Source organism: Nelusetta ayraudi, unplaced genomic scaffold (genome assembly GCF_046127955.1).
Source record: "Nelusetta ayraudi isolate G7.1 ecotype Tasmania unplaced genomic scaffold, CSIRO-AGI_Nayr_v1 ptg000160l, whole genome shotgun sequence".
Classification (NCBI taxonomy): domain Eukaryota; kingdom Metazoa; phylum Chordata; class Actinopteri; order Tetraodontiformes; family Monacanthidae; genus Nelusetta; species Nelusetta ayraudi.
The window spans coordinates 1116898-1141880 of record NW_027466210.1 but is presented as its reverse complement, the minus strand read 5'-3'; the positions used below and the strand labels follow the sequence as shown (position 1 = coordinate 1141880).

The window sequence follows — 24983 nt, the reverse complement described above, 5'->3', positions numbered from 1 at the left end:
AGCTTATCCAGCTCAGCCCCGCTTAAGACGCACGGCTGAGCTCTCGCTTGAATCTTATTCAGGTTCACCGTTTGCAGGGAGGACGGAGGAGGACGGCTGCGGAGTTTGATCGTGAAAAAAAAAATAAAAATAAATTAAAAAAAAGCGCAGCGCTGGTTGTGCGACTGTTGGATGTGCAACCAGCCGACGGATCGAAGGAACGAAACATCTGGCTTCCACTGGTTACTTTCAACCACGTCCTGCTGCTCGGTAGAAAAATAAATGCATTTATATGTGATTGATGAGTCATTGCTGATATGTCTATATATATACATATATATATATGTATATATGTATATGATTTTTTTCCCCCAGTGACATCATCAGCATCATCATCTTCTGCCATGTTTTCACCCTACAACAACCTCAACTAAATATAAATAAATATAGTGTGCGAACACACACACACACACACACACACACACACACACGCACGCACACACACACACACACGTACAGAGTTTTTTTTTCTGCGCTTCACTTCTGTGAACCTGCCAGCTGTGGTGCGCAGAGCCCCCGGGTGAGACTCGCACTCAAAGTCGTAAATATTCTGGAAAGTGGCGGCGCGGCCGCCTTCATACTAATGAGAGAAGTGAGTCGCTGGTGGCGACGGACTGTCGGACTGGGTTGCCAAGGAGCCGGCCCCTGGCCACCCGGGTTTTCACGCCACACCTGTTTTCGCAAGTGCCAAAAGTATTGTGCGTGCGTTTTTTTTTTTTCGGACAAAGTCGCGCTGACGCTTTGTGCGGGAGAACGCGTCTGGCGGGTGGTCGCGGTGCTGCGAACGTGGAGGCTGGCGTCGGGACGGCGGGAATAAATGTGAAGCCACGGCGCCCGTGGCGGTGCCCTCCCCCGGGGGCTCCCTCAGAGGGCAGACTGCATCGCCGGTTGCGTCAGGATTCACGCCTTGTTCCGCCTCGCTCGTTTCAATCTCATTCCTTCCTTTTTTTTTTTTTTTCTCTTCTCTTATCTGTACGTCTTGCTGTCCTTCCCTCGCCACCACCCTCCCCCCTTTCCTGCGGGCCCGCCTCTTCCTCGTCCTCCCATTGTGTCGCAGTCCCTCCCTCCCTCCTGTCTGCGGCGGCGGGATCCTCAGCTGTCGCCGCGGCTAAGTATGCTAATGAGGTGGCAAACATATGGCTCATTCCTTATTTAAACCCCGCTGTCAAACACGCAGTAAGCCACTCACTGGGAAAGAGGATACACACCCTCTCTCTCCCCACCCCTCCCCCCACCCCCCCCACCACCACCACTACAGCCGGTTGCATAGCACGGCGCTGATCTCTTAACGAGGCCTGAGCGTTAGCGCGATCGGCTCAACGCACCTGGCGGGATGAGCGAGCAGGCAAGTGTAACGGGATCGCAGCGCCCTGAGGCGTGATATTCTACCCCCCCCTCCCCCGTCCCCTCTCCCCTCAGCTAGCCCAAGGTCACGTGACACTGGGCAGAAAATTCTGAAATGCAGCGTTTCACTCAAGCGTTACTGAGCAGGGGGGGGGGGAACATGCGCTGGCGGTGTTGTGAAATGAACGACCACCTCTGGCGGTCACGAAACAGACTTCAAAGTCATCAAAGGCTTTTTGTGTGAACCTGAACAGCCGACTGACCCCCCCATATTGTTGGTACTCGAGATAAATCATCAGCTGCCGAGTCTGACGTCGATCCGGCCGCTTTGAAAAGTCACGACGCCAGCCGGGCTGGACTCTTCGACAACAGGGGGCGCCAACCGGAACCGAAAGCTACTTTGAGTGACAACTTTTTTTTTTTCAAAGGCCGGGGCCCCCCCCCCCCCAGTCGCGCTCCGCTCCCGTGACGCCGTTATTCATGTGGGACAAAACCTCGGCGTCAATGAAGCGAGCACCGTGAACCACCGGTGGGAAGACTCGGAATCTCGGTGCCTTGACCTGCATCTTCTGTTCACTTTCTGCGAGGAGAAATAAATAAAAAAAAACCAACCCACTGCCGCCAGAGACTCGCATTTATTTCTTTCTTTATGTATTCATTTATTTATTTTAGATCCAGGAGCAATAGCGCTCCCCGAAGTCTTCTCCAGAACAGAGGCAAACAAACTCTCACCCGTAAGCGTGTGTGCGTGCGTGTGTGTGTGTGTGTGTGTGTGTGTGTGTGTGTGTGTTGCTAGCCTTCAAAGTTAAGAATAAAAAAAAAAAAATGAATAGAATAACAAAAGAAAATACATAGAAACCGCAAATAACTTCAAACGGCTCCGCCGTCAACGTTTGTTCACCTCGCTGTCTCTCACTCCCGGAAGACGCCATCGCTTCCAGTCGACGGGCTCACTTAGCCGGCTGTGTTTGCTTTAGCTCGGCCAGACAGTTGACAGATGTTTGATCAAGGGAAAAACACCCGCCGTCCTGATTCACAGAGAAAAAGTAGAAAAATTTGACGCGAGCGAGCGGAGACAAGGACGCGGATGAGTCGAACAAAGGTCAGGCGCTGCCGCCTTTTTGTCGTTTTTCGGAGTTTTTCGCGAGTTTGCAAACAGGGGTTTTTTAATGAGGCGGCGGCGGCACGTTTTAGCCCCCCCCCCACTCCTCCCGCCTGGGTGTCGGCGAGAGCGTCTTGCCGTCAGCCGGCGCGTTTAGAGCTCCATCGGATGCAGCTTTTTTTTTTTTTTTTTTCTTTTTGTTTCTCAGCCTCCGCCTATGCAATTATAATGCCACTTAGCCAACTAGACTAACGGAAAAAAAAAAAAAAAAAACACAGCTCCGTGACTCCCCCCCCCCCCCCCCCCTACTGTCTCCTTGCACCTCTCGGCGCTTTGTTTATCCAGCCTCCTCTGCCTTGAATCACTCGCCTTTAAGTTCTCTCTACCTGTTGTGTGACTAATGTGGCTAATTAGAATGCCCTCTGAATGCTTCAGATAAAAAGGGAGTTGCAAACAGTAAATAATATTAATAATTATAATGGACTGCCTTTTATCAAGTCCTCTTGAGATTTGCTGCAAGACCTCTTCTCACCTTTTTATTTCTGTTTCTGTTTGTTGTTTTTTTTAAACGGGAAGAACACAGACTTCACAGTAGCTTTAGCATTGGCAGTAAGAGAAAAACCAAGAGGGGTAAAAGGGGCTATAATAAAAAAAAAAGGCAAGCTTTGTCCACACTCACATTCGCAGTCCAAGGAGGCTTCCCTTTGATAGTTAACGACTGTGATAATTCATCACTGTTGGTGGCCAAAACAAGCATCCGAATGGTAATAATCAAAACAAAACGGAAGCTGCAGGCGTGAATGAAGTGAAAAGTCCTTCCTTTCAATATGATTCCTCCCAAAATAAATCGTATTGTCCTGGACAAATGAATTTTTCATGTTTTTTCCAGACATTTTTTTTTTTTTTTTTTTTTAATGATAATTGTATTTTGTTGTTTTGTTTTGTGTCTTTTATTCTAATTTTTTCCATTAGCGAGCGTGTTGTTCTTGTTTCTCATGCAAGCTTTCAACTGCGAGTGCTAATATGGTGTTTTTGCAATCAACGGTATGACAGCATTGGCAAATTAGCACCTTTGTCCGCTGCCTGGAAACTTCTCGTCTATGTTTATGTTGATGCAACTTCCGCATTCTTTTTTCCGACTGATTCCTTGGTGGGAGGGCGGTTCTTGTTCAGGGACAAGACGATCCGCATACGAGCAACCCTTCAGGAATATTCTTTCCGGATTAAAAGAAGAAAAAAAAATTACACTTTCTCGGAAAAAAAAATAGAATTTCCGTGAACAACAATAATAACTTGGGAACATGACGGCAAGCCTGTGATTGCAGGAATTGCAGGGTCCTGTGATTACAGCTGCTCTGGGACTCTGTGTGTGTGTGTGTGTGTGTGTGGGGCTGTGAGTGTGCCTTCCGCTGACTCACCGTCCAGCCTCCTCCGTCTGTCGTCATGTCGCAGTAGACCTGGAAGCCTGCAGGGTGGTGCACAGGGAACACAGAGTAGATGCCGTCCTCTCGCTGGCCACTGGCGTACAGATCACCGCAGTCGCGGGGACGGGAGCCTGGGGAGAGGTCAGAATACGGAGGCATTAAATAGATGAGGCGCTGATATGGTTCCGATAAAACGCCGGGGAAGGGCAGGATAAGGGAGGGGAGGGGAGGTAAGGCTCGAAGCCGCGAGCTGAAGTTCTGATAAAATAAGTAAAGCGTGAGACAAGGCTTGCCACATCTGTCATCAGCCAGCAGAGGAGAGATAAAGGAAGACTTCTGTTTATGCGCCATCAAAAGTGTGCGTCTGTTTTCTACAGGGAGAGATACAAGAGTTGGGCCGAACGGCAACGAGGAGATGGAAGTGTGGCAAACACACGCATAGCAACAAAGATAGATTGGCAACAAAAAAAAAACATGAAAGGACTCAGAGAGGAAAAAAAAAAAAAACCTCCAGTCAAAGCATCGGTTTTCTCAAATTGTGCCTTTTTATTTTTGACACTTCACGGATCAGACGACGAGATATTTCCGTCTGTCGCCGCGGTCACTGTGCCGGATTAAGCAATCGCAGCGGCACAAATTCCAGCCCAGACTTGGTCGTGTCCCGTAATGAGGACTGGCAACGGTACAAGCACAAACCCCAACTGATTGGCATTTCACGAGGCCGACAGTTTGTAGGTCGCCGGGTGGCGGGGGAGGGTGGAAGTGGGGTGGGAGGAGGACGGGGGCGGAGCAAAAAGGAAAGTGCCTGAAGGAAGTCTGAGCAGCAACAGGAAGGGTGCCAGGAGCGGCAAAACAGCAAAGAAGATAGTAGCTGTCAGTCAAGGCAGCAGGAGCTCAGAGCTCAGAGCACTCCGCCGTCCTATTGGTCGATGTCAGCACAGAACGTGGAACATTTTTTTTTAGGATTCGCAAAGCGTGTTGGAAAGAATCCCAGAAAATAAAATAAAAAAAAATCAGTTTGTCTCTCCAGATGTTGATAATCCATGTCAATGATGCTGGAAATGTGTGATCGTCTGCCTCAATCAATGCCGTCTTGAGTGTCAATGTAAAGAAAGATAGCAAAAGAATGATTTATCACCTGACTCACTATTATAATTACTGTATGACAACAATAGTATAAAGAATACTTCCTTGGAGCTCCTTGGAGTTGTTGTTCTTGGCATTTCTAACTGACTTTACCGGGCCTGTTGGTTTGATCGCCTGCTCAACACTGCCCCAAAAGGTTGCCAGTGGTTTTGCACTGCCGCTCAGAGCTGCACGCCATCAGACGGAACGGTTTGTACGTTGGTTACTGTCATTCATTTTTGCACGTTAAAATACACAGAGCGTTCAAAACGAGTCGGTGGACGAAAGAGCGTTCAAAGAATGAAGCGGAAGTCGGTCATAATAATCGCCGGGGGGGGGGGGGGATAACGGGCATGAAATTGGACTTCAGGAAGCCGTGTGAAGGTCCAGACTTAAAGCGATACTACGAAGTGTGTTGGCAGGGGGGGGGGGTGGAGAACTAGATGGGGAGCAGACAGTTGGGGAAGCAGGGCGAGGACTCCCTCATAGATTATGCGTGTCTGCCTCCAGCGGGTCAAAGACACCGGAATGCAAAAGAGCCGGGAGGGTTCTTGAACAGGCCATTGAACACTCCCCCCCTGCCCCCTCCCCCCCACACGACACGTCATCCTCACACAGTCGCTCCCTCTCTCCTCCGACTGGAGTCGTGATCACAGGGAAACGGTGGAACGTACCTGTTCGTCCCCGTTCCAGGGTAAGGGTTAGAAAAACATGCGACGGCCAGAGTTAAAGAGTTCATTGAAAAAATAAATAAATAAATAAAAAAAATCTCCACATTACAAGGTCCTTCATGATCCCTGTTTCCACGTTTGTGTTTTGTTTGTTTGTTTCGTGAGGGACCGTAAACACTTTGTCTAACACGAAAAAATATCATGTAATTATGTCGCCCCCCCCCCCAGGTTCTGCTGTGCGTGGCAACGCGCTTGGTATCTTGGCTCGCTGTTTTCCCGCCTGCCCGCACTTGGACAACACATGGGCCCCCGCACCTGCTCCAAATCCTCTGATCATTTCTCCGCCGAGCGTCCGCGGCCGTTTTTATTCCGCTTCCATGCATTGGACCTCATTATCCAAACCCTTTGCACTCCTCTTTCCATTCCGCCTGCCACAACCACCGCGGACTCATTGTTCTCATTTACACCAAAAGGTTTGTACGACATGGCACTTTTTCACTCTGACAGTACCCCCCCCCCCTCCCCACCACCCTTCACCCACCGCACCATCCCATTTGCGTGAGCCGAGCTTGACAACAGGCAAAGGGAGCCTCAGTAGGAGATAATAAGTGCTGAAAATGGTATTCACGGAGGTTTGTAGTTTGGCGTAATGGAGTAGGTTTGGTGCCACGTTTGACCCTTGGTTTTTCACTTCAATGACACGGAGGCAGGCAAAAGACTTTCAGGTTGTTATCTTGGAGGACCAAACAGCTAATTAAACACAAAAAGGTCACAGTGCTCCAGGAAAGCTCCCAGAAAAATGCTTTAGTTTTTCAGATTAGATTTTTTTTTTTTTGTTTCAAATCTTTTAAAAATTCCAATGCTCGAATTAATGTCAACTGTCCACTAGGTTGGGCCTCAATACTGATGCTTTGTTGAGCCTTTCACATGTTTGGGAGGCAACAAAACAAAGCTGTTGAACCATCACCTCGCTGGTTGCTGAATTAAGCAAAGGCGGAGTTATTTCTGGGAAGCCTGCAGCTTTTCTAGAGACACAGATTATAGTCAGAGAACGTCGGTGTACGCCATCGGAGAAAACAAATACAGCCTGCTAATAGTTGATTTAAAGGTCAGGCAGTTAGAAAAGCACTTGTAAAGTGACTTTTCAATAATACAGGACTTTGAATTTAACTTCTCGTGATTCCAGCGTTCAAAACTAGGACGGCATACATGTCATGTCACATTCACGAGCGAAACATCAATTTTGAAAGAAAGTGAAAGGAGCTGAGTGTCTTTCAATGCACCATGTCAATACGTCTCTCTCGCAGTGGCCTCCAACCATTCAGCGTCCTGTATCTACGTTTTATGTATGATATATATATATCTATTTTTTTTTCTCTCTCACTAAATACACCATTGAATTTAATAATGAATGCAAAAGAAGTACAAGTATGACATCCATCAAACGGCACGCAGGCACTCTTGTTGCCGGCGGTAGAAATTGTCTTCGCACTGGTGGCTGCTCGACGAGCTGCAGAACCGCAAAGGTGCAGGGTGGGGAAGTCAAGAAGGTCCAAGAAGAGGGAAAGTCGAGCCTTGCCGGCGGATCCGCCCGGCTCGGAGAGACTCTTCCTGTCAGCGCTGAGAGCAGCTTCCCTGGTGTCAGCTTTGGATTCACTCGCTTTGAGATTCCAACGTCTCTCCTCTGGGAATTCAATGCAAACAGTACAAAGAGGACGACTTCAAATGCTCGAAAGGCCCAGTGGGACCAACTGGCAGGCCCTTTTTTTTTTTTTCCCCTACCCACCCGGTAGCGTGTCGAGCTCCAGCGCAAACACATGGACACACACAGCTGCGCAAACACACTGATGCCCGTATTGACACATGCAAACATTTTGTAGCATTCAGTTTCTATGTAATTTGCCAAAGAAACACCGGGCAGGACGGCGTGAGCAGGTCACTGCTCATCCAATCTATCCAAAAACCATTAACTGCCATTGACTGTAGATCGAGTCGGGAAACAGTTATTTTATTTATTATTTGTTTTTCCTTTTTTTTTTTTTTTTTATCTTGAATGCAGCTTGGACCTCATCAAAATCCACCAACTTCAAGTGAGATATGCTTCTTTAATACCACACTTCCATCAATAGATGGAAGTTCCAGACTCTTCACTGGCAAGTCCAGGGAAGGGTTCTAATCCCTTCTAATCTACTTGCCAGTGACGGGTAAGTCTGCTGACAGGACACTTGTCCAGAAGACAAGGCTGACAGCCTCCACGAGATGGCTGAGCCACAGAAGGTCACTGGCTGTCCCCTGAGTTCTGTATCAAAACATATTCGCAGAGGGCTGACTGGGGAGGGGGGAGGGGGGGGGGGGGGGCTGTGCAGGGAAAAGGTGCACAAGCTGCAGGGAGGACCGCTGTCTTGAGAAGGCTGACAAGCAAAGTTCATTCAAGAACTTGCGGGAGCGTCAAGGGCCACCGCGTACGGACACGGCCCGGGAAAATCGGACGGAATTGTGGCGAAACCTTCCACTCGATGGGAAGGAGAGACACTCACAATCCAAGCTGTTTCCGCTGAAAGCCATTCGGGGCGCGTCACGCGTCCGTCTTGCCCACAAGCTTCGTGGAGATGTTGATTTGCGCCTTCAACAGGACTTGGCTCACTGAGCCGGAACCATACTGCGAACTGCTTTGCTGAACGGAACACTCGATTGGCCTTCTTAACCTGAAATGGAGAATGTAGGAGAAAAGAGGGCTTCTAGGCCAAAAACCAACAGTACAGGTGATCTGAAGGCCGTCGCCAAAGCAACTTGGACTCCTCGACAGGCAGACTGACTCAATGTCAGTATGCAGAAGAAGACGCAAGCAATAGAGAGCGCATCAAACAACGCACTCACCCAAATTGCAATATCCCCTTTTTGGGATGCACCTGTATGTCCAAAGGACCTGGCTGTCTCCGAGGGGACCTCCAGGCTCAGGACCCCGGGGCGTCTGCCTGGTTTAACCCTCTTCCCAGGGAACACAAGCCAGGCATCCGAGGATTCCACAGCAGTGTTTAAAATAATGCAAAACAAAAAGACAATCAACCCACACTGGCAACCTGTGTCTGTGCGTGTCTAAATCAGAATGATCTTTACTCTCTTTCATTGCTAGCCTCCAGTGGATGCGTATGCCTTTGATAAAATGTCACGGCTGTGCTTCACAAAAGCGGCGCCATGCCGCGGGGCTGTGTTGCCTTGGTTTGTCCGCCTGTAGCCGCGAGCCTCGAACAGAAGAAAGACACGTCCATAGGGATGCGACAATATGTGACAGTTTACGACACTCAGCAACAAGGAATCCTTTCCGACCTCATTAGTCACACGTGTTTTCCAAAGTGCCCGCTGCATGCATTTGTTTAGTTAGTTTTATTGAAGCTTCGCGCGGCGCCAAGAGAGAATTTTGCAAAAGTGCTTTCATGTGGATTCCACGCAGGAGAGCTCATGGCAGCAGAGTTTATTAGGTCAGAACGCTTCCGCTGCGAAGAGAAGAGTCTGTGGATTTGAGAATATATGTAATAATGATAAAAAAACAAAAAAAACAAGAGCGAGGCGCTGACTCTGCGTTTAGCAGGCGTTAGTGTCAAGTGTAGCAAATACATATTCACAGGTTTATTTGAGCTGTCGCCTCTTGTTAGGCGCCGAAGAGAAATCAGTCGGGTCGTGAAAGCGGCCGCGTTAAGCGATGGAGTGAAGATGCTCCTGCATCCCCTCGCAGAACTGTCACGGACTATATTAAGTCCAAGCCTCAGCCTAGTTTAGTAAACTGTCAGCAGGTCTGCTTTGGTGTGATGACCAATAAAATATTTTACTCTCTTCTCTTCTTTTTTTTTTGCTTTCACCAGTGTGGGGTAAGAAAAAAAAAAAAAAAAAAGAAAATCTTTAATCCATTTTTTTTTTTTCCCCCTCTGAGCTCTAAGTGAAATTCCTGCTTAATTGGTTTTATCGGAGCTCGCGGGACTTGGCCACCGCGGAAGGGAAGAAACTGCTCATGTAGGGAAAATATGAATAATGAACTGGAATCCTCGAGAGGCGGCCGACTGAAGGAGACACCTGTTTCCAGGAGGCTCGGCGCACCGTAATGAGATCGGGAGCAGCCACTGCAGGGCTGGATGTCATCACGTCACCGTCACCGTCGTCGTCATCCTCATCATCATCATCATCATAAACATCGCCACTGTCACTGTGGTGCATCGGATTGCTGATCGTTGCAGGATTCGTTTTTTAATAACAAGACAAACAAAAAAAACAAAGCCAGTATATCATCACTGTATCTGTGGACACTCAGTCAGACATTAGGATAATATTAAGTGCCGAGGTGTGTGTCCTCTGCACAATGATGTGTTTCAGATAAATAGCCTCAGCTTCAAACTTGACAAATGACTTGCCTTGTATCCTTCGCTTCCCTCCTTAATGGGGACTCGGGGGAGATATTATTCCTGGGTTGAGATTTGATACAAAGAGGCCCTATAGAATGTTGTGATTTATAATTCATAGCTGTCCAGAATTGTTGTGCACTTCAAGACTGTCGTTGCGTCAGATCATGTGGTAAAAGCGCAGGAAGCCGGAACGAGGAGGATTCGTATTGAGAGACATTTGTTTTCAGCACCACGGACAGCTCCTTCACTCCCTCTGACTCAGAGGTTCATTTGCAAAGCAAAATGACTCTTAGGGCTCCCGATTTGGTATTTTCACACCTTTCCACGAGCTCCGTAAAGGTCTTCTGCGCACTGAAATAGGACAACGCAGATCATTAACAGAGGAAAAGAAAAAAAAAAAAGGAAACGAGGTGAAATCGTTGCACTTGGCTCGAGAAGCTGCGTCCTCAGGTTGCACGAGGAGCAGCGCTGAAAGGTGGTGAAGGATGGCGGCTATCGTCGTGAATTCCACTCCGAGAAAGGTCCCTGATGAAAATTCTGGCAGTGCAGAACATTGTTGTCGCAAAAAATTACGCCTGTGGCGTTTCGTATCGATCCATGATGTGCTATAGGTTAGAACTGGGTTGTACAATCTGTACAAAGCAAACCTTCAGTGAACCAATAGGGAAAAGGCCAACGAGACACCGGTGAACAGCACAAGTGACAAAGAAAATTACATGGTCGTGTTCATTCACACGCGCGCTAAATCCAAGTTTCGACTCGCCTTGCACATTTTTATTGACCTACACTGTCCTTGTCCCGGTATTGAAACAAAAAAAAAAAAAGGGGGGGGGGGAATCGATTCCCTGACCAACGCCGCTTCACTCTGCTTGGCTGCCACCGTTAGCGTGTCTCAGTTGGGCTTTTGTCGACTGCATCTGCAGGACCAACTCAAGAAACCCTTCAGACGAATGCGGAGTGACAACAGGCGGAACACCCTGCCACCACGAGCCAATGGGACGAGAGCTGAAGCGAGTGGCAGGTAATTTTTGCATCTTTTGTGGACTCGACCGCCATTCAAGAGCACTCGGGTTTGGATTTTCCCGGTCCATGACTGACACGGCCTTTGTGTTCCACGTGGAGAGCATCCTCCAAATCCTGCAGCCGATTATTTGAGACGCGACAACTGGCTTTCCCTCCGCTGAGCGGGCATGATTCTGTCTCCTCGTCTCCGGCTCCAACATGGGAAATTGTCAAGTCCTTCCCCCGACGCTATGAGCGCGTACCGATTAATTAAGGTCAGAGATATCAGACATCGTCAGACACTTGATGAGAAGTCTGGTTCAGGGCAGGTTGCAAAAAGTCTTGCAGCCATCGCGGGAGCCAGCTGCAGCAGCTTGAAGAGCTCACCCCGATATAGTTTATCTCGCCACTGGGTGAGAGATGGAAGGGAAACAGCTGAGCCACGAGCCCCAGGGAAAGTGGGGGGTTGAAGATTTAAAGAACAAGATAGTTGTGGGTGACAATAAACGAGGATAGGAAATCTGCGCCACCACGAACCATCAGAAGCAGGTGAGCAGAGAACAACGCAGCAGCGACGGCCACGGCACTCCACTGCTGCAGTTAACCTCACAGCGATGTGCAACTGAGCAGAGTAAATATTTAATGCCTTAGTTTAAAGGTACAGTGTGTAAAATTCTGCCGTCTGGTGGTCAGATTAGATGGCCGTACTCATTCGCTAAACCTTCCCTCTCCCAAGCTCGCCTGTGAACTACGGTGGCCTGTGAAAACAAACCTGAGTACCTTGCCCAGCTTCTTCTTCGTTGGTTATTTTGAGAATGGGAGCATTCACCTTAAACATATGGTGGTGCAAGATGGCAACCAACTGGGAGCAAGACCCTTGAGCTATGTATATTATTATACATATACATAAGAACAGTTCTATGGGGAGGAAAAATAAATTACTTTGGATGGTACTGTGAGTATAAACCTTTCTGAATATATTTAAGTAAATAAAGCTTCAACCAATAGAAAAATCCTGTATCAGGCCAAATTATACACACTGGACCTTTGGAAGACATAAATAAAAATGTCTGGTCCACAGAGCAAGCGTAAAACCTTGAAAAGCACTTCTAATTCTACTCCCGCTTTGCGTCCATGTTCCACGTCATGCCTGCGGATGTATGAAACATTTAGAAGGTTTTCCAGTCGCAGGCCAACACATGTAAAAAAAAAAAAAAAAAAGGAAAGAAAAGAAAAAGAAAGAAAGGACGGGAAAAGGAGAAGGCACAGAGGCCCGAGTTCCCCGTCTTAGTTGAGTATGCTTCACACGCCAGCGCCACTCGCTAGGCTCTCCGTGGCTACCTGTGCGAGGCTTGTCCAACAGGGGAATGCCACGGGGTACAGCTTGCCTGCTTGAAAGGCCTCCAATGGGATCATGCCTCGGGGCCGTTTCTCCACCTCTCAGCAAGGCTGCCCGCTGGACCGGCGGGCCACTCCTCCTCTTGTACGGAGGAGAGAAGGAGACGGAGGAGAATCCACACATCTCCGCCAAGGCCACTGCACAATGTGCATAAGACGTAGCAGCCCTGAGACGCGGCGATAACGCGTCCCCCGCGACAATCGATGGCACTTGGAACGGAATTCTATGAGTCACTTCTTCTTCTGTTTCTCACGCAATGTTTTCCAGCCACACTCTGTGTCTCCAGTCTGCCAATAGAACTCCCCGGGCTACACATGCAAGCATCACTTTTAGCTGGAAGCTAAAATAAGGAAAGGCGTAATAAGAATCTCTTTTTATTTATTTTTTGGGATAAATTGATTGCTCGAGTCTTTGGTTTAAAAAAAAAAAAAATATCTGGAATTGGGCAGGACAACGGGCCTTTTGTTAACAGAGGGCTGAATTAGTTTTTTTTTCAGAGAATCTGTAAAGGTTTATGGATATTAAATCACTCCAAGCTACTCCACTAAATCTGAATGAAAAAATAATGACCCGAAAATGTGCAAAATACAGAAACTTTCATTCTGAGACTAATTTGAAGCACATACAAAGGCGAAAAGCAAAAGAAGAGGAATCGTGTCTTACCGTTGGAGCAGCCCTTGAGGCGAGCCCCTCTCACCGGCGCCCTCTGCAGGTCGGCCTTGACCCGCGCCTTCAGGCCCACGTTCTCCTTCTGCATGGCGTTGAGGGCGTCGCTCACCGAGTTCACCACCTTCACCATGTTGATCTGGCTGTCTGACAGCAGCTGCAGGGTGGCCGGAAAGAGCGGAGGAGGATGTCAGCTTGATACGCAGTCACAGCAACACAGTGGAAGCACGGAAGGCTTTATCATCATCATCATCATTATTATTAGCGTTATTATTTTGTGAGACCAGTAGGCAGGTGTTGCTCTCTGTTTTTTCTCCTGGCGCTAGAAAAAGAGTGAACATCTGCCTTTATGGTTGATATTTATGTCCTTCAACTATAAGGGGGTAAATGTGTTTGCAACCGTGCCTTATTGTTCTATAGCGTGCGTTGAATATGTGCGTGGTGGGATTCTGCAAAGTATTGACTTGGAAAAATGAAAAATCAATAGAGTCTCATAACACAGGCAATTCTCCGCACAAGAAAGGCATGTTACCTCTTTTTTAAAAAAACAAAAACAAAACGTAACATCATAATCTTTGACGGCTTTGACGGAAACACATTTACGAAAGATTTATTTATTTTTTTGGGGTGGGGGGGTGGGGGGGCTCCCAACAATAAGAAAATAACATGGTTTGCTCCGTTTAAGGCCACCATTCCCTCTTTTGCACAGGGAACAATACACAGTTTGCAGCAAAGGACATTGCCGCCTGCCTGTTATGTCAATTTCGTCACGTTAGGAATGAACCACGCGGAGACGCCTGTAGGACGACGGCTGTCCTTTTTGGAGGGAGCGGCGCCGCGTCCCCAAAAACCTGAAACGACTCCCCATCTGCATCACAATGCCCATATTTTGGGAATGTAAATTTCTGCGTCGTTAGCTGGTGGGCGGAAATACTTTTTCAGTGGCGCGCGTTGTTGTCAGAGCACCCGTGCACAAGCACACACCGTAGACGGTTCAAAGACAACAATGCGCGCTGCCATAAATGTGCAAGAATTTGCATTTGGAACATTTGCCCAGAAAACTTTTTTTTTTTTTTTTTACGGAAAACGCAAGCGATGGAATAAACTTTCCCTGATTTGCATTAGGTTTCGTTTCGAACGCTTGTCTTGAGGTGGTTCTAGCTCCTCTATCGCTCAGCGACGCTCCCCACCTGTTTCCTCTCCAATGCACGTGGCGCACATTAAGTTCTTGCTGTTGATGGATTGAGCAGAGGTGAGCAGGTGAGCAGAGAACAACGCAGCAGCGACGGCCACGGCACTCCACTGCGGCAGTTAACCTCACAGCGATGTGCAACTGAGCAGAGTAAATATTTAATGCCTTAGTTTAAAGGTACAGTGTGTAAAAATGCTGCCGTCTAGTGGTCAGATTAGATGGCCGTACTCATTCGCTAACCCTTCCCTCTCCCAAGCTCGCCTGTGAACTACGGTGGCCTGTGAACACAAACCTGAGTACCTTGCCCAGCTTCTTCTTCGTTGGCTATTTTGAGAATGGGCGCATTCACCTTAAACATATGGTGGTGCAAGATGGCAACTAACTGGGAGCAAGACCCTTGAGCTATGTATATTATTATACATATACATAAGAACAGTTCTATGACGTTCCTCGCCTGTATCTTCTCCAATGCAGGTTAACGTTAGCGTCGCTTCTAGCATCGATTCTATTTGAGATTTCTATTTTCTTTTGTTATTTAACGCTAAGGATCAGCACTATGGACTTTGTTATCTTATATTTTCTTTTCTTATCTTATTCATCGTCAGTCGACTCTGGATGGCAGTAAACATCACCACAACAGCTGACACATCAGAGCAACCACCCACTGGGCAAACTTCTCTTTTTTTAATCGAAAAAAGTCCGTGGACGAGAGCGAAGTGACATCAGTGCGCCGCTAAGTGCTAGCATGCATCGGTCGCCTAGCAACCGAGCTGGACCTCTGGTGAAGCCACGCGTCACGCGGTTTCAGCAACACTGATGACCACACCTTCTTACGTAAGTGCACTGGAAACACGGCCAAAGAAATTTGACAGAAAGTAACACAAATGATAGTAATAATAAAAACATGCTGGGATGAACTATTTTGAAGGTGAACTAGCCCTTTAAGAACCCAATTACCCTACCCTGAAAATAAAACACACACACACACACACACACACAGGTGCAGTGCCAGCAGAGGGACGAAAACACTGCCCTTCTCCCATGATGCACCCTGGTGCACGCTCAGGGCGCCCTGCGGGCAGGAAGGTGACCAACGCGTGTGATCTCTGATCTCCTGTGGTCACTTCCTGTCCCCGCAGCTCTTTGTGTGCCATACGCTGCGAAAACAAAAAAAGAAGGTCATGTTGATCATCACCCTCGCTGGGCAACACAGCCTAATGTTGGCGCTGCCTGTATAGTGCAAGCACCCGTGTCCATACGCGTCCACTTCCTCAGTTGTGTGTACACATACCGTGCTGGTTTTTGTTTTGTTTTGCTTTGCTTCTTTACAGGCACAGCAGCTGTTCTTGTTCCGCCTCGCGCTCACGGAAATTTTTTTTTTTCCGTTCCACTTTTCTTTTTTTCTCCCCCCCGCCCCCCTTCCCTATCTTGGCTCCGCTCTCTTTCATCAAGTGTGTGTCTTTCTCTCACTCACCGGTGCCTTCATGCGAGCAGCAGCGCTCAAAGCCACATCCATTATAAAGAGGGCCGGGGTCTCCTATCGGAGGTATATCTGTGTAGCCGTATTCAGGTATTAAAACTGCATTAGTCTGAACTGCCGGTGGCCTCCCAGGCACCAGCAGCTGCGCTACAATCCTACGGGACAGGTGGGACGGGGCGATAAGGACGCAGGGGGTCGGGTCTTGTACGACGCAAGGTCATCTTCACGCACACATGCTCAGGGACACAGGAAAAAGCAGCGCGGATGCAAGAGGACCCGCGTGCAAAACCGTGTGCAAGTGAAGGACGTTTACCTTTTTTTTTATTCCCTCATTCGCTGATATTTCAGAACCACTGAATAGTAAATTATTCTTCAGTACAGTCGGCCATGTTGTGGATCAGCTCGGGGCTTGGTGATTTCACCCTGACGTCACAGCTCATCAGAGAACGATATTCGCAGCAGCAGCAGCAGCTGCTGCTGAATCTTACACAGTGGGCCAATTTTTGCTATTTTCCGCTTGTTTCTCCAGTTGCTCCTACGCGATGTGGCAGTTTCTCTGTCACCCGTGGCCCATCTGAAGGTCTCAGTGAGACTCGTTGCCCTTTCCCTACCCTCCTGCGGTACAATCCTTGCAAGTTAAAGAGAAGAATTTAAGCCCCCACAGCACATTAGTTTTATTCCAATTCAGCAATAATGTGCCAGGTATTATTCCCTGATTAATACCTGGGTTACCAAAGGCTTTGAATATTTTATTTAAAAAAAAAAGAGGGATGAAAAAAGAATCATCAAAGAACTGAATTCTGACTGACCCCGACCGACACAGCCTGACTTCAATAGGGTTGCTTAACTTAAAAAAAAAAGAAGCATTGTTTAGGATCAAAACATTTGAAAATGGATAAATCTTGATGTTTGCGAGTTTTCTTCCCGGGAGGTAAAGAGACCCAACACTTTCAAGTTTTAATTGGCTTCCTAGCACCTGAACTTCCCGAGGTGCGAGGGCGATGGAACTGTGAAGGAAACCAAGTCTCCCTGAGCAGAAACGCTTGGATCCTCACAAAAGGGCGGCGGCTGTTTGACGAAAACGCCTGTGATCCCACGCCGCTTCATTCTCACCATTCTGCTCCCTGTTGAACGCATTTAGATTCCAATCTCCCACCACTGTGCAGACTCTGAACAAACTGGCTCTCAATTTTTGGACAATTTTGTCTTAAGACTTGAATGTTTAGCTGTGTACTCCTAATTTACACTGCAAAAAGTGGTCAAATATTTGAAAGAATTGAATCTTTTTCTTTTTTTTTTTTTTTTAGTAACAAACAAGTAGAAGTTCAAAGTGCAGTAAAAAAAACTATGTTATGATAAAATCTCAAATAAACTAGAAATACAGTCAACTCACACTTTGAAGTACAATGAACAAAAAAAGCAAACAAAGAATTCAAATTTCTCGTTAAAAACTGGCAGCGTTTCGGCCTTGAAGACAAGTTCAAAAAAAATGAATTTAGTGAATAAATGCAACCAGCCAAACTGACTGTTGACCTCAACACTGCGCGCTGCCAGTCAACCAGGCCAACTGTTGTATCTGACACAAATGCACATCTTCATCACGCTCGCCAACACAACACTGAGGGTGTGAGATAATTCCCATTCTGTCCGCTGGCTATTTTATTTTTCATCCATTTCCTCGGCGAGAGACTGAGGGCGTAAAAGGAGGCTGGAATCAAGGAAGTGAACCCCGGATTGCGGTTTGAATCACCGAGCACACGACTTTAGTTTCACTGTTGACGAACAGGAGGCCTCCGGAATCAAAGAGCCGGTGAATAAAAGATAAGTTCGCTGACGGACAGGGCGATCGCGCATAAAGGGAATATTTTCACGGCAAAACAGACTCCTATCAGACAGTCTAAGATCTTTGGGATTTCTCCGTGTGTGTTTGTGCTGAGCAGGACGGCGGTGGCTGCGGGAAGAAATAATTACTATTGAAAAAAAAAAAAAGATTTGGGGGCTGCGCGTTCAATATTTCACAGCAATGGACTCATTCCCCTCCATGAATGGTATAATTTCCTTTAGAGTTTTCTGGCTAAGAGCCAGAGGGGAGTAAAAGGCACCGCACTGATGAAGGGTAATTGTAAATCAAGATGGTCAATAAAAATAAATCCCTTTAAAATGTGTTTGGCTTGTTAAAGCTCTAAGGGTTTGCATTATGGTTCATGATGGCCAGTGCCACTCCAGTACCTAGAGCTTAACAACGGGTGTCCTCACTTTAATAACTAATTTGTCATTTTAAATATCTGCAAGCTCAACCAATTGTTCCCTGTGTTCACCAACATATTAACTCAGTTTCTCGAAACTGTTCACTCCACTCAACGATCTGCATACTTTAATTTAAAGCAAACGAAACAATCTTGTTTCCCTGGTTAGAGAAATTAATTCCTTGTTTCAAAAACAAATTCCCACTAGTTTAAGAAATTGTTTGCTTCATTTTGAAATCCGGTCCCCCCCTGGTTTTAGAAACTGTTCCCTTCTGGATTTCCTCGCGCTTTGCCTCAGCTAAAAAGTTTGCTCTCTTCAATTGACTGATCGGTTTCGGCAGTTTACCAAGCCTTTCCCGCGGTATGACAAATCATCCAGCCAATTTAATAATCAGTTCCTTCAATTAAACAAAGTGCTCCCTCAGTTTAATTATCTGATCCCTCAGTTTAACAAATCATCGCCTCAGTTTACTAATCCAGGCACTCGGTTAAGCTGATGACAGCAGAGCGGACGATCCCTCCGGGTGCAGCGCCTCAGCTATTACGGCTGACAGTGCGAGCGCTCTGTCATCCAAAGCCGTCACTGGGTGTGGAGCAGATGTATAACAGCCATTGTGGTTAATTAATTCAACCGTAAACACTCAGTAGCGACGTTTTTAAATCAAACACATACATATAAAATGATGTCATCTGCATACGCTTTATTTTTTTGGCTAAAATGACACACCGCATCTGGAAAGCCGCGGGTTGTCCTGCATCCAGGCGCAATTTGTTACCAGCAAAGAAAATTGTCAACAATTCCACTGCTGTGGTTGGCTTACTGAGTGTTGTGTTTCATTTTCAGTTGCCAAAATGTAAAGTGACAAATGAAGTTAATAATATTGCACAAGAGAACATATTCTTCTCTCAGTTGTTTTTTTCTGTATCGTCGTACACTTAGCTCTGACTAACCCATTTAGCCCGTTATATTAGCATTAGATTTTAGCAGTGTCGGTTTGAATATGTATCTAGATTTGATGTTCCTGCCTGATAATTACAATATCAGAGACAGCCCCATTTAGGGGGCCTGGGTGTTCTTTGGTCACTAGTTCTGGTCGCACTCGCCAAAATAAAATACCCGTTACTATTTGGAGTACGTTTTGTTCTATATACAAAAGACTGTCATCAGAGGTCACCTCCGTCAGTACTCTAAAAAGGTTACATTGTTCCTCAAGCCACTTCTCTCGAGACTGTGACCTTTGGTTCAGAGGAAAAAGTATTTTTAAAAAAGCTGTCTCGTGTCAGTTAAATATTGTAAGCCAACCACACTCTTTTTCTGGTAGACCTCTGCCACGGTGCTGGCAGCTTTTCCATTTTTAATACACAGGTGTTGACAGAGTGCCGGCCCTGACACCTCCACACTCCCTCCGGGAATAAGTCTTTCCGCACGTCACCTATATTCTTAATGTATGCATTGTGAAGTCAGGGTAAGAGCTTAAAAAATGCATCCAAAGGTTCTACATAGCACTGGGAGTTGTTGGCACTTTGGCGATGGGAAGGCCACGGTACGAACCCTAACGTTGCAAACGGGGGGCTGGGATGCAGCCATAGCCAGTTTCTAAATAACCAAAATGGGAATTTTGATAAATAACAAACACTAAAAGAAAAAAGTAGCTATGATGCAATCGATATGGGAACTGCGTGTTGGATAAGGCTGGTTGAAGCTCGGAAGCAAGCACGAGCTGGCTGGCTGTCGGAAGTAGGTCGACATAATAGTTCAGTGTTAAATATATATAATATATTTTTTTCATAGTTTCTTTGTACATTAAATATAGAAGGAAAAAAAAAATATGAAACAAGAAATTCCCCCACACCCATTGCTCTCCTTCTTGTCAGGTACTAGATATGCACCTGCCCAAGGTTTCCACATACATACGCACATGTGCACGTGTGCCGTCAGTCCTGCAAATTTAATGACACTGTGAGATGTTTTACTAACGACTTACTAAACGGCTGCGTTGAACCAAGACGTGCTGTAGGCGTTGCACCTGGATTTCTTTTTCCCTTAATGCCAAGGCAGTTGATTGGAAGAACGTCTGCGTTAACGCCGTTCAAGTCTGTCTGTGTTTTTCCTCAATATTTTCGCCATTAAAACATCTTTGACTTTTCTTGCTACAGTTGGATTGAGGCCAAAATGACAACACATTTATTGGAAATCAGCAGGGCACTGCCTCACTCAGGCACACGGCTTGGGAGACCGTGCAACTTCAAATAGGAGGTAAAACAGGTTCAAAAGTCTAAAATACAGTGTGTTCAGTCCACTTCAACTTAGAAGCAGGCAGAGGATTCAAATGGGGTACTTTTCTTCGATGGAATCTTTCAAGTGTCGCAATTTCTTTTATTGCAATTGAACCTTCAGTATTCCTGCGATGCAAAAAAAAAAAAAAAAAAAAATGCCCACCAGCGCACACAAACCATGCAAACGAGCCAATTACGCTACGGTTGATAGACGCCTGGTGACACGACTCGCAGCGAGTGGATTCCGTGTCCTTGCTGCGTGTGGTCTGGAAATATTCTTCCTGCCTATCCTAATCCTCAGCCTCACTCCACGACAAGATTAATAAAAGGTATTCCGTATCACTTGCTGAGAAATGCCAGGTTCATCGGCGGTGAACCTCCTCCTTCTGCTGAAATTGTTTTCGGGCTATCGTCAAACTGAGTGAATCAATTCGCGCAGACGCCCCCGCAGGACGAATCCCAGCGCCCGCTCACTGGTGACTGGATGGAGGAAAACGCAACGGGCGCAGCGTCGTGCACAGCAGCTTGGTAAAAAAAAACAAAACAAAGCAAAACAACAAAGCAGGACGACAAACGCGACCACGTTAGCGGGCCAAACGGTACGAGAGCCTCGATTTACCAACAGTCACACGTCTCGGGGTAAAAAAAGACGGCGGCGGGGACTGTTGACTGAAAACAAACAGAGGTGCACACAGTCCATCAGCCGCAAGCCCAACAGCCGTCAGAAAAAAAAAAAAATTGCATTTTTACACCCACACATTGTACCGCCGGTTCCCGTCAGCGGTGTTCAATTGCACGTGCGTACCGTTCCCTCTCGCAGGGCTGCAGAGTGAGCGCAGCCGTGTGAAAAATGAACATGTCACTGCGCGAAGAATAGAAAACACGCCGCCTCCGAGCCCCGCCGCCGCCCATCTCCTCCGGCGGGTCGATACAGAGGGTTACTCGCTATATTGGAGGGCGGGCCTCGCCCGTCACACGGGCGGGTTGGTGGGCCTTTGCCGTGCATACTGAGCATATCACCAGCAGCAGCGGCACAGTGAGCTCTGTGTCATCTTATAAATCAGAAGTCCTGGCCACAGGTGGCCCATAGATCACCGTGGCGGCGCCGGCGCCGGCGAAGGGACAGCGGAAGTGCGCGACACATGCCTCGTCTCCCGAGAGGGAAATCAATCACCCGAAGTGTCCGGACTGCCAGGAACTCCGCCCTGGGCGCCACTGGCGGCGACACCGGAAGAGGAGTCCCGATTTTTCCCGCACGTTCCAAGGCCTCGGAGCCGAGTGGATCTGGCGCCGGAGCGGACGAACGCGGCAGGCAGGCAGACAGGCAGGCAGACAGACAGACAGACAGACATCCGTTTGTCGAGGGGAATGTCTTTACTGCAGACTTGGTGAAAAAAAAAAATAAATAAGGGGCGTGGCCAAAATGCAAGGAGCATGCAGATTGAAGATTCACCAATGTGGAGCGCGTGAGGCTGAAATGAGGCCCGATTGTGTTTTCATCCCGAGGGCTTGCAGAGAAACATTGTAATGCATCTTGGAGAGCCTCGGCTCCTGAGGTTGCGTAACCAGGTGGATTTCATTTCCATCATGACACAACGTGTTAAAATAAGAGCCTGAGCGGAATTGGATCTTTTGAGGCGTGGCTCTAATTACACGATACACATATTTGTCTTTTAAGTTCAGAGAGCCAAACCCACACAAAAGCTCGCGGGGGCCCGTCTGATGTCCCGAGGTGGCGTCGCAATCAATAGGTATTGATGGTGTTCCACAATGTAGCCCTCTAACGTCTGCGTTCAGTAGTTAAGGTCAACCCATAGAAAATGTCTTTTTCTTCTTGCTCAGACGCCGCAGCGTTATTGGTTTTTGTCCGATGGCTCTGTCTCTGAAACTCAGAGTGCATTCGAGCTGCCGCAAGAAAAAAAAAAAGCCCAAAATTTTCAGGCGGGCCGGGCCCACTGTGGGTGGCGATGAGAATGACAAACACGATGCATCCAGCATGCACATCATGATGGGTTTGTTTTCACACCTGAACGCTCTTGGTTCCATCTGAAACAGGCGACTTGTTCTGAATCGGCTCGTCTATATTTCCCTCGGGCCGATTTGCTGTCGGTGCACTTTTTCCCCGAATCCGGAGCCAAATGCACACGGCAAGGCCTCGCGAGCGCCCGTCCATCATTATCTCTTCCCAAGTGATCGCAACCCGAGCCGCTCACTTCGGCAGTGCACTCCGCTCACACGTTCGAAAATGAACTGTGAAATGCCCTCAAGTTTCAGAACCACATCTCCGACTGAGCCATGTGTTTTGAAGCCCTTTGGCATCGTGGTGTGTTTCTTTTGCTTTAACTCGTCTTGTCTTGCTTGAGTGTAGGGCTGCGGCTATCGAGTCGTTCGGGAATCGGTTATTCTATCGTTTTATTCCATCGCTCTGCCGTTGCCAAAAGGCCGCTTGCGATTTCTCCCGATTTGCACTGGGCGCATGGCCTGGCCTGTGACGGAAGCACTCTGTGTCACACTGAAAAGAGTCGCCAGCTTTAAATTTAATTAAATGACGCCTCGAGCCGGATGAAATTCCTCCATCATTTTTTTTGTAATGGAGTTACGCGAATTGCTTGAGGAACTGTTGCAGCCCTAACTTCAGTGTCTCACGTTGTTTCATTTTTTTTTGAGCAATTTGCAATTTTTGTTGTTGTCACTTCACGTCCATTCTGACAACGTTTATTCGTGATTCTGTTTGCGCCGTTGCTACTGTTGATACTTCCACCAAAGCACAGGGCTTCGAGAGGTCGAGACGCCGAGAGTCTGAGTCAGCGTTTCAAGATGAGGACAACGACTGTATCGTATCGTACCGTACTGTATCGCATCGCACTGTATCGTATCGTATCGGCCTTTATCATATCAGCACGTCCTGTATTGTATTGCATTGTCCTGTGTTATATCACATCGTCCTGAATTGTTTTTCATCGTCCTACATTGTATCACATCTTGTACGCCCATTGGATTGCACTGCACACCGTACAAGCCGTGCTGTATTGCATTGTGGGTGAGTGAGACTTCAGCGTCGTCAGACTCGCCTCAATCAAATCACACCCGAAACGTGTCTGACCTGTATGAGACGTCCCTGCTCCGCCTGCAGCGTGTTGAGGTCCTGCCCCAGATTGCCCTGACCCCTGCGCAGGGCCTCGTAGTCCATTTTCAGCTGGCCGGCGTGCGCCGACAGCTTGGCCACCTCTTCGGCCAGGTTGACGAGTAGCGCCCGGTCCTGTCCCTTCACCGACTTCAAGTCCGAGTCGTGGTCGGTCAGCGAGTGGAGCAGCGACGTCTGCACGCCCTCCAGCCGCAGGAAGTTGCTGTTGTAGTCGGGGCAGTTGGGGTCGATGAAGATGTTGATGCGCGAGCCGTCGCCACGCTCCACCGTCACCAGCGCGTTGGCCTCATCCTGGTTGGTGGAGATGTGGGGCAGGCCGTCGGACATGGGCGGGGCCTGGTAGTGGTTCATGAAGAGGATGGTGCCGGTGACGGTGACGGCCAGCAGCACGGCCACGAAGAGCAGGATGGTGCAGAGCAGGTAGCTGCAGCTCATCCTCTGGACAATCGGGAAGGATGGAGGGATGGGACAGAGAGGTGAGAAGGCTCGAGTTAGTATCACAGCGAGCGCAGGAGGGGAGAGAGAGAGAGAGAGAGAGAGAGAGACAAAACAAAACATCTGCTTTGGCCCAAAACAGCAGCCACATCCATTCATCCGTCACCGGGGATATCGCTGTGAATGCCAGATGCTCTCGCGCTCACCAACATCACCATATCGCCCATCTGTCAGCATGGGATCCCGAATTTAATTATACAGCGAGAAAAATCACACTCCTTCACGTTTGCCGCCGTCGCGGAGGAGCGCAGAAAGCATTTTGGATAACAAAAGAACCGGAGCGACGGTTCCTGTTGCAGCAGCAGCGAGAGAGAGAGAGAGAGAGAGAGAGAGAGAGGGAGAGAGAGAGGAACCGTTCGGGGCATCTTCAAGGCCAAAGAAAAGGTGTGTGAGAGTGAAAGAAATGAAACAGGAGCCACCGGGAGTAATGATGAATGAACAGACGGAATCTTTTAAGCGGTAATGGGCTCGGCTTTTACAATTCGGCTCCGTTTCCTGCCCCCCCCCCCCCCCTCCCCGACACCCTCCCAAACCACCCCCCACTCGGCTGAAGAGGCACAACAACGGACAGCAGGGAGCCGGCGATGCATTATGAACGGCGGCCAACGCACTTGAATGCCGCCAATGAATGGGCGGGTTATTATTGCACTTATTCAAATACAGAGAGAGCCTCTCTCTCTCTGCGGTCTCGCACTCCAGCCGCTGCCTGTTGTAAAAAGCGCGGTGTGGAGCGCGCACGCGCTCATAAACACGCAGGTAAGCGAAGCGCACCGACAGGAGGCTAATGGGCCGCGTTGCACTGGAGGGTTTATCGATGGCGCTGTTCAGGAAGCAGTCTTATCCCCAACCTCCTCATGCAGGAGAGAGGAAATAAACTCGTCAGTCCGGTGTGGTGACGTCACTTAACTCGGAGGAGAAGGAAAAAACCCGGGGGGGGGGGGGGGGGGGCGGACGGCCGAGACGGAGACGTTGTTTCTTCCTC

The 24983-nt window shown here is 48.1% G+C and overlaps 1 protein-coding gene across 1 annotated transcript in view; it reads right to left on the bottom strand.

Moving 5' to 3' along the window:
• Positions 1-3888: 3888 nt before the first annotated feature.
• The window catches only part of fibcd1b (fibrinogen C domain containing 1b), a gene marked incomplete at its 3' end in the record, with an annotated part of 54022 nt that continues 32927 nt past the window's right edge, over positions 3889-24983 (bottom strand). The window contains exons 3-5 of the mRNA XM_076013867.1: positions 23465-23944; positions 13164-13323; positions 3889-4040 (exon numbers count right to left, since the gene is read on the bottom strand). Of these exons, the coding sequence (XP_075869982.1) occupies positions 3889-4040; positions 13164-13323; positions 23465-23944 (792 nt within the window). The remainder of the gene's footprint in view (positions 4041-13163; positions 13324-23464; positions 23945-24983) is intronic.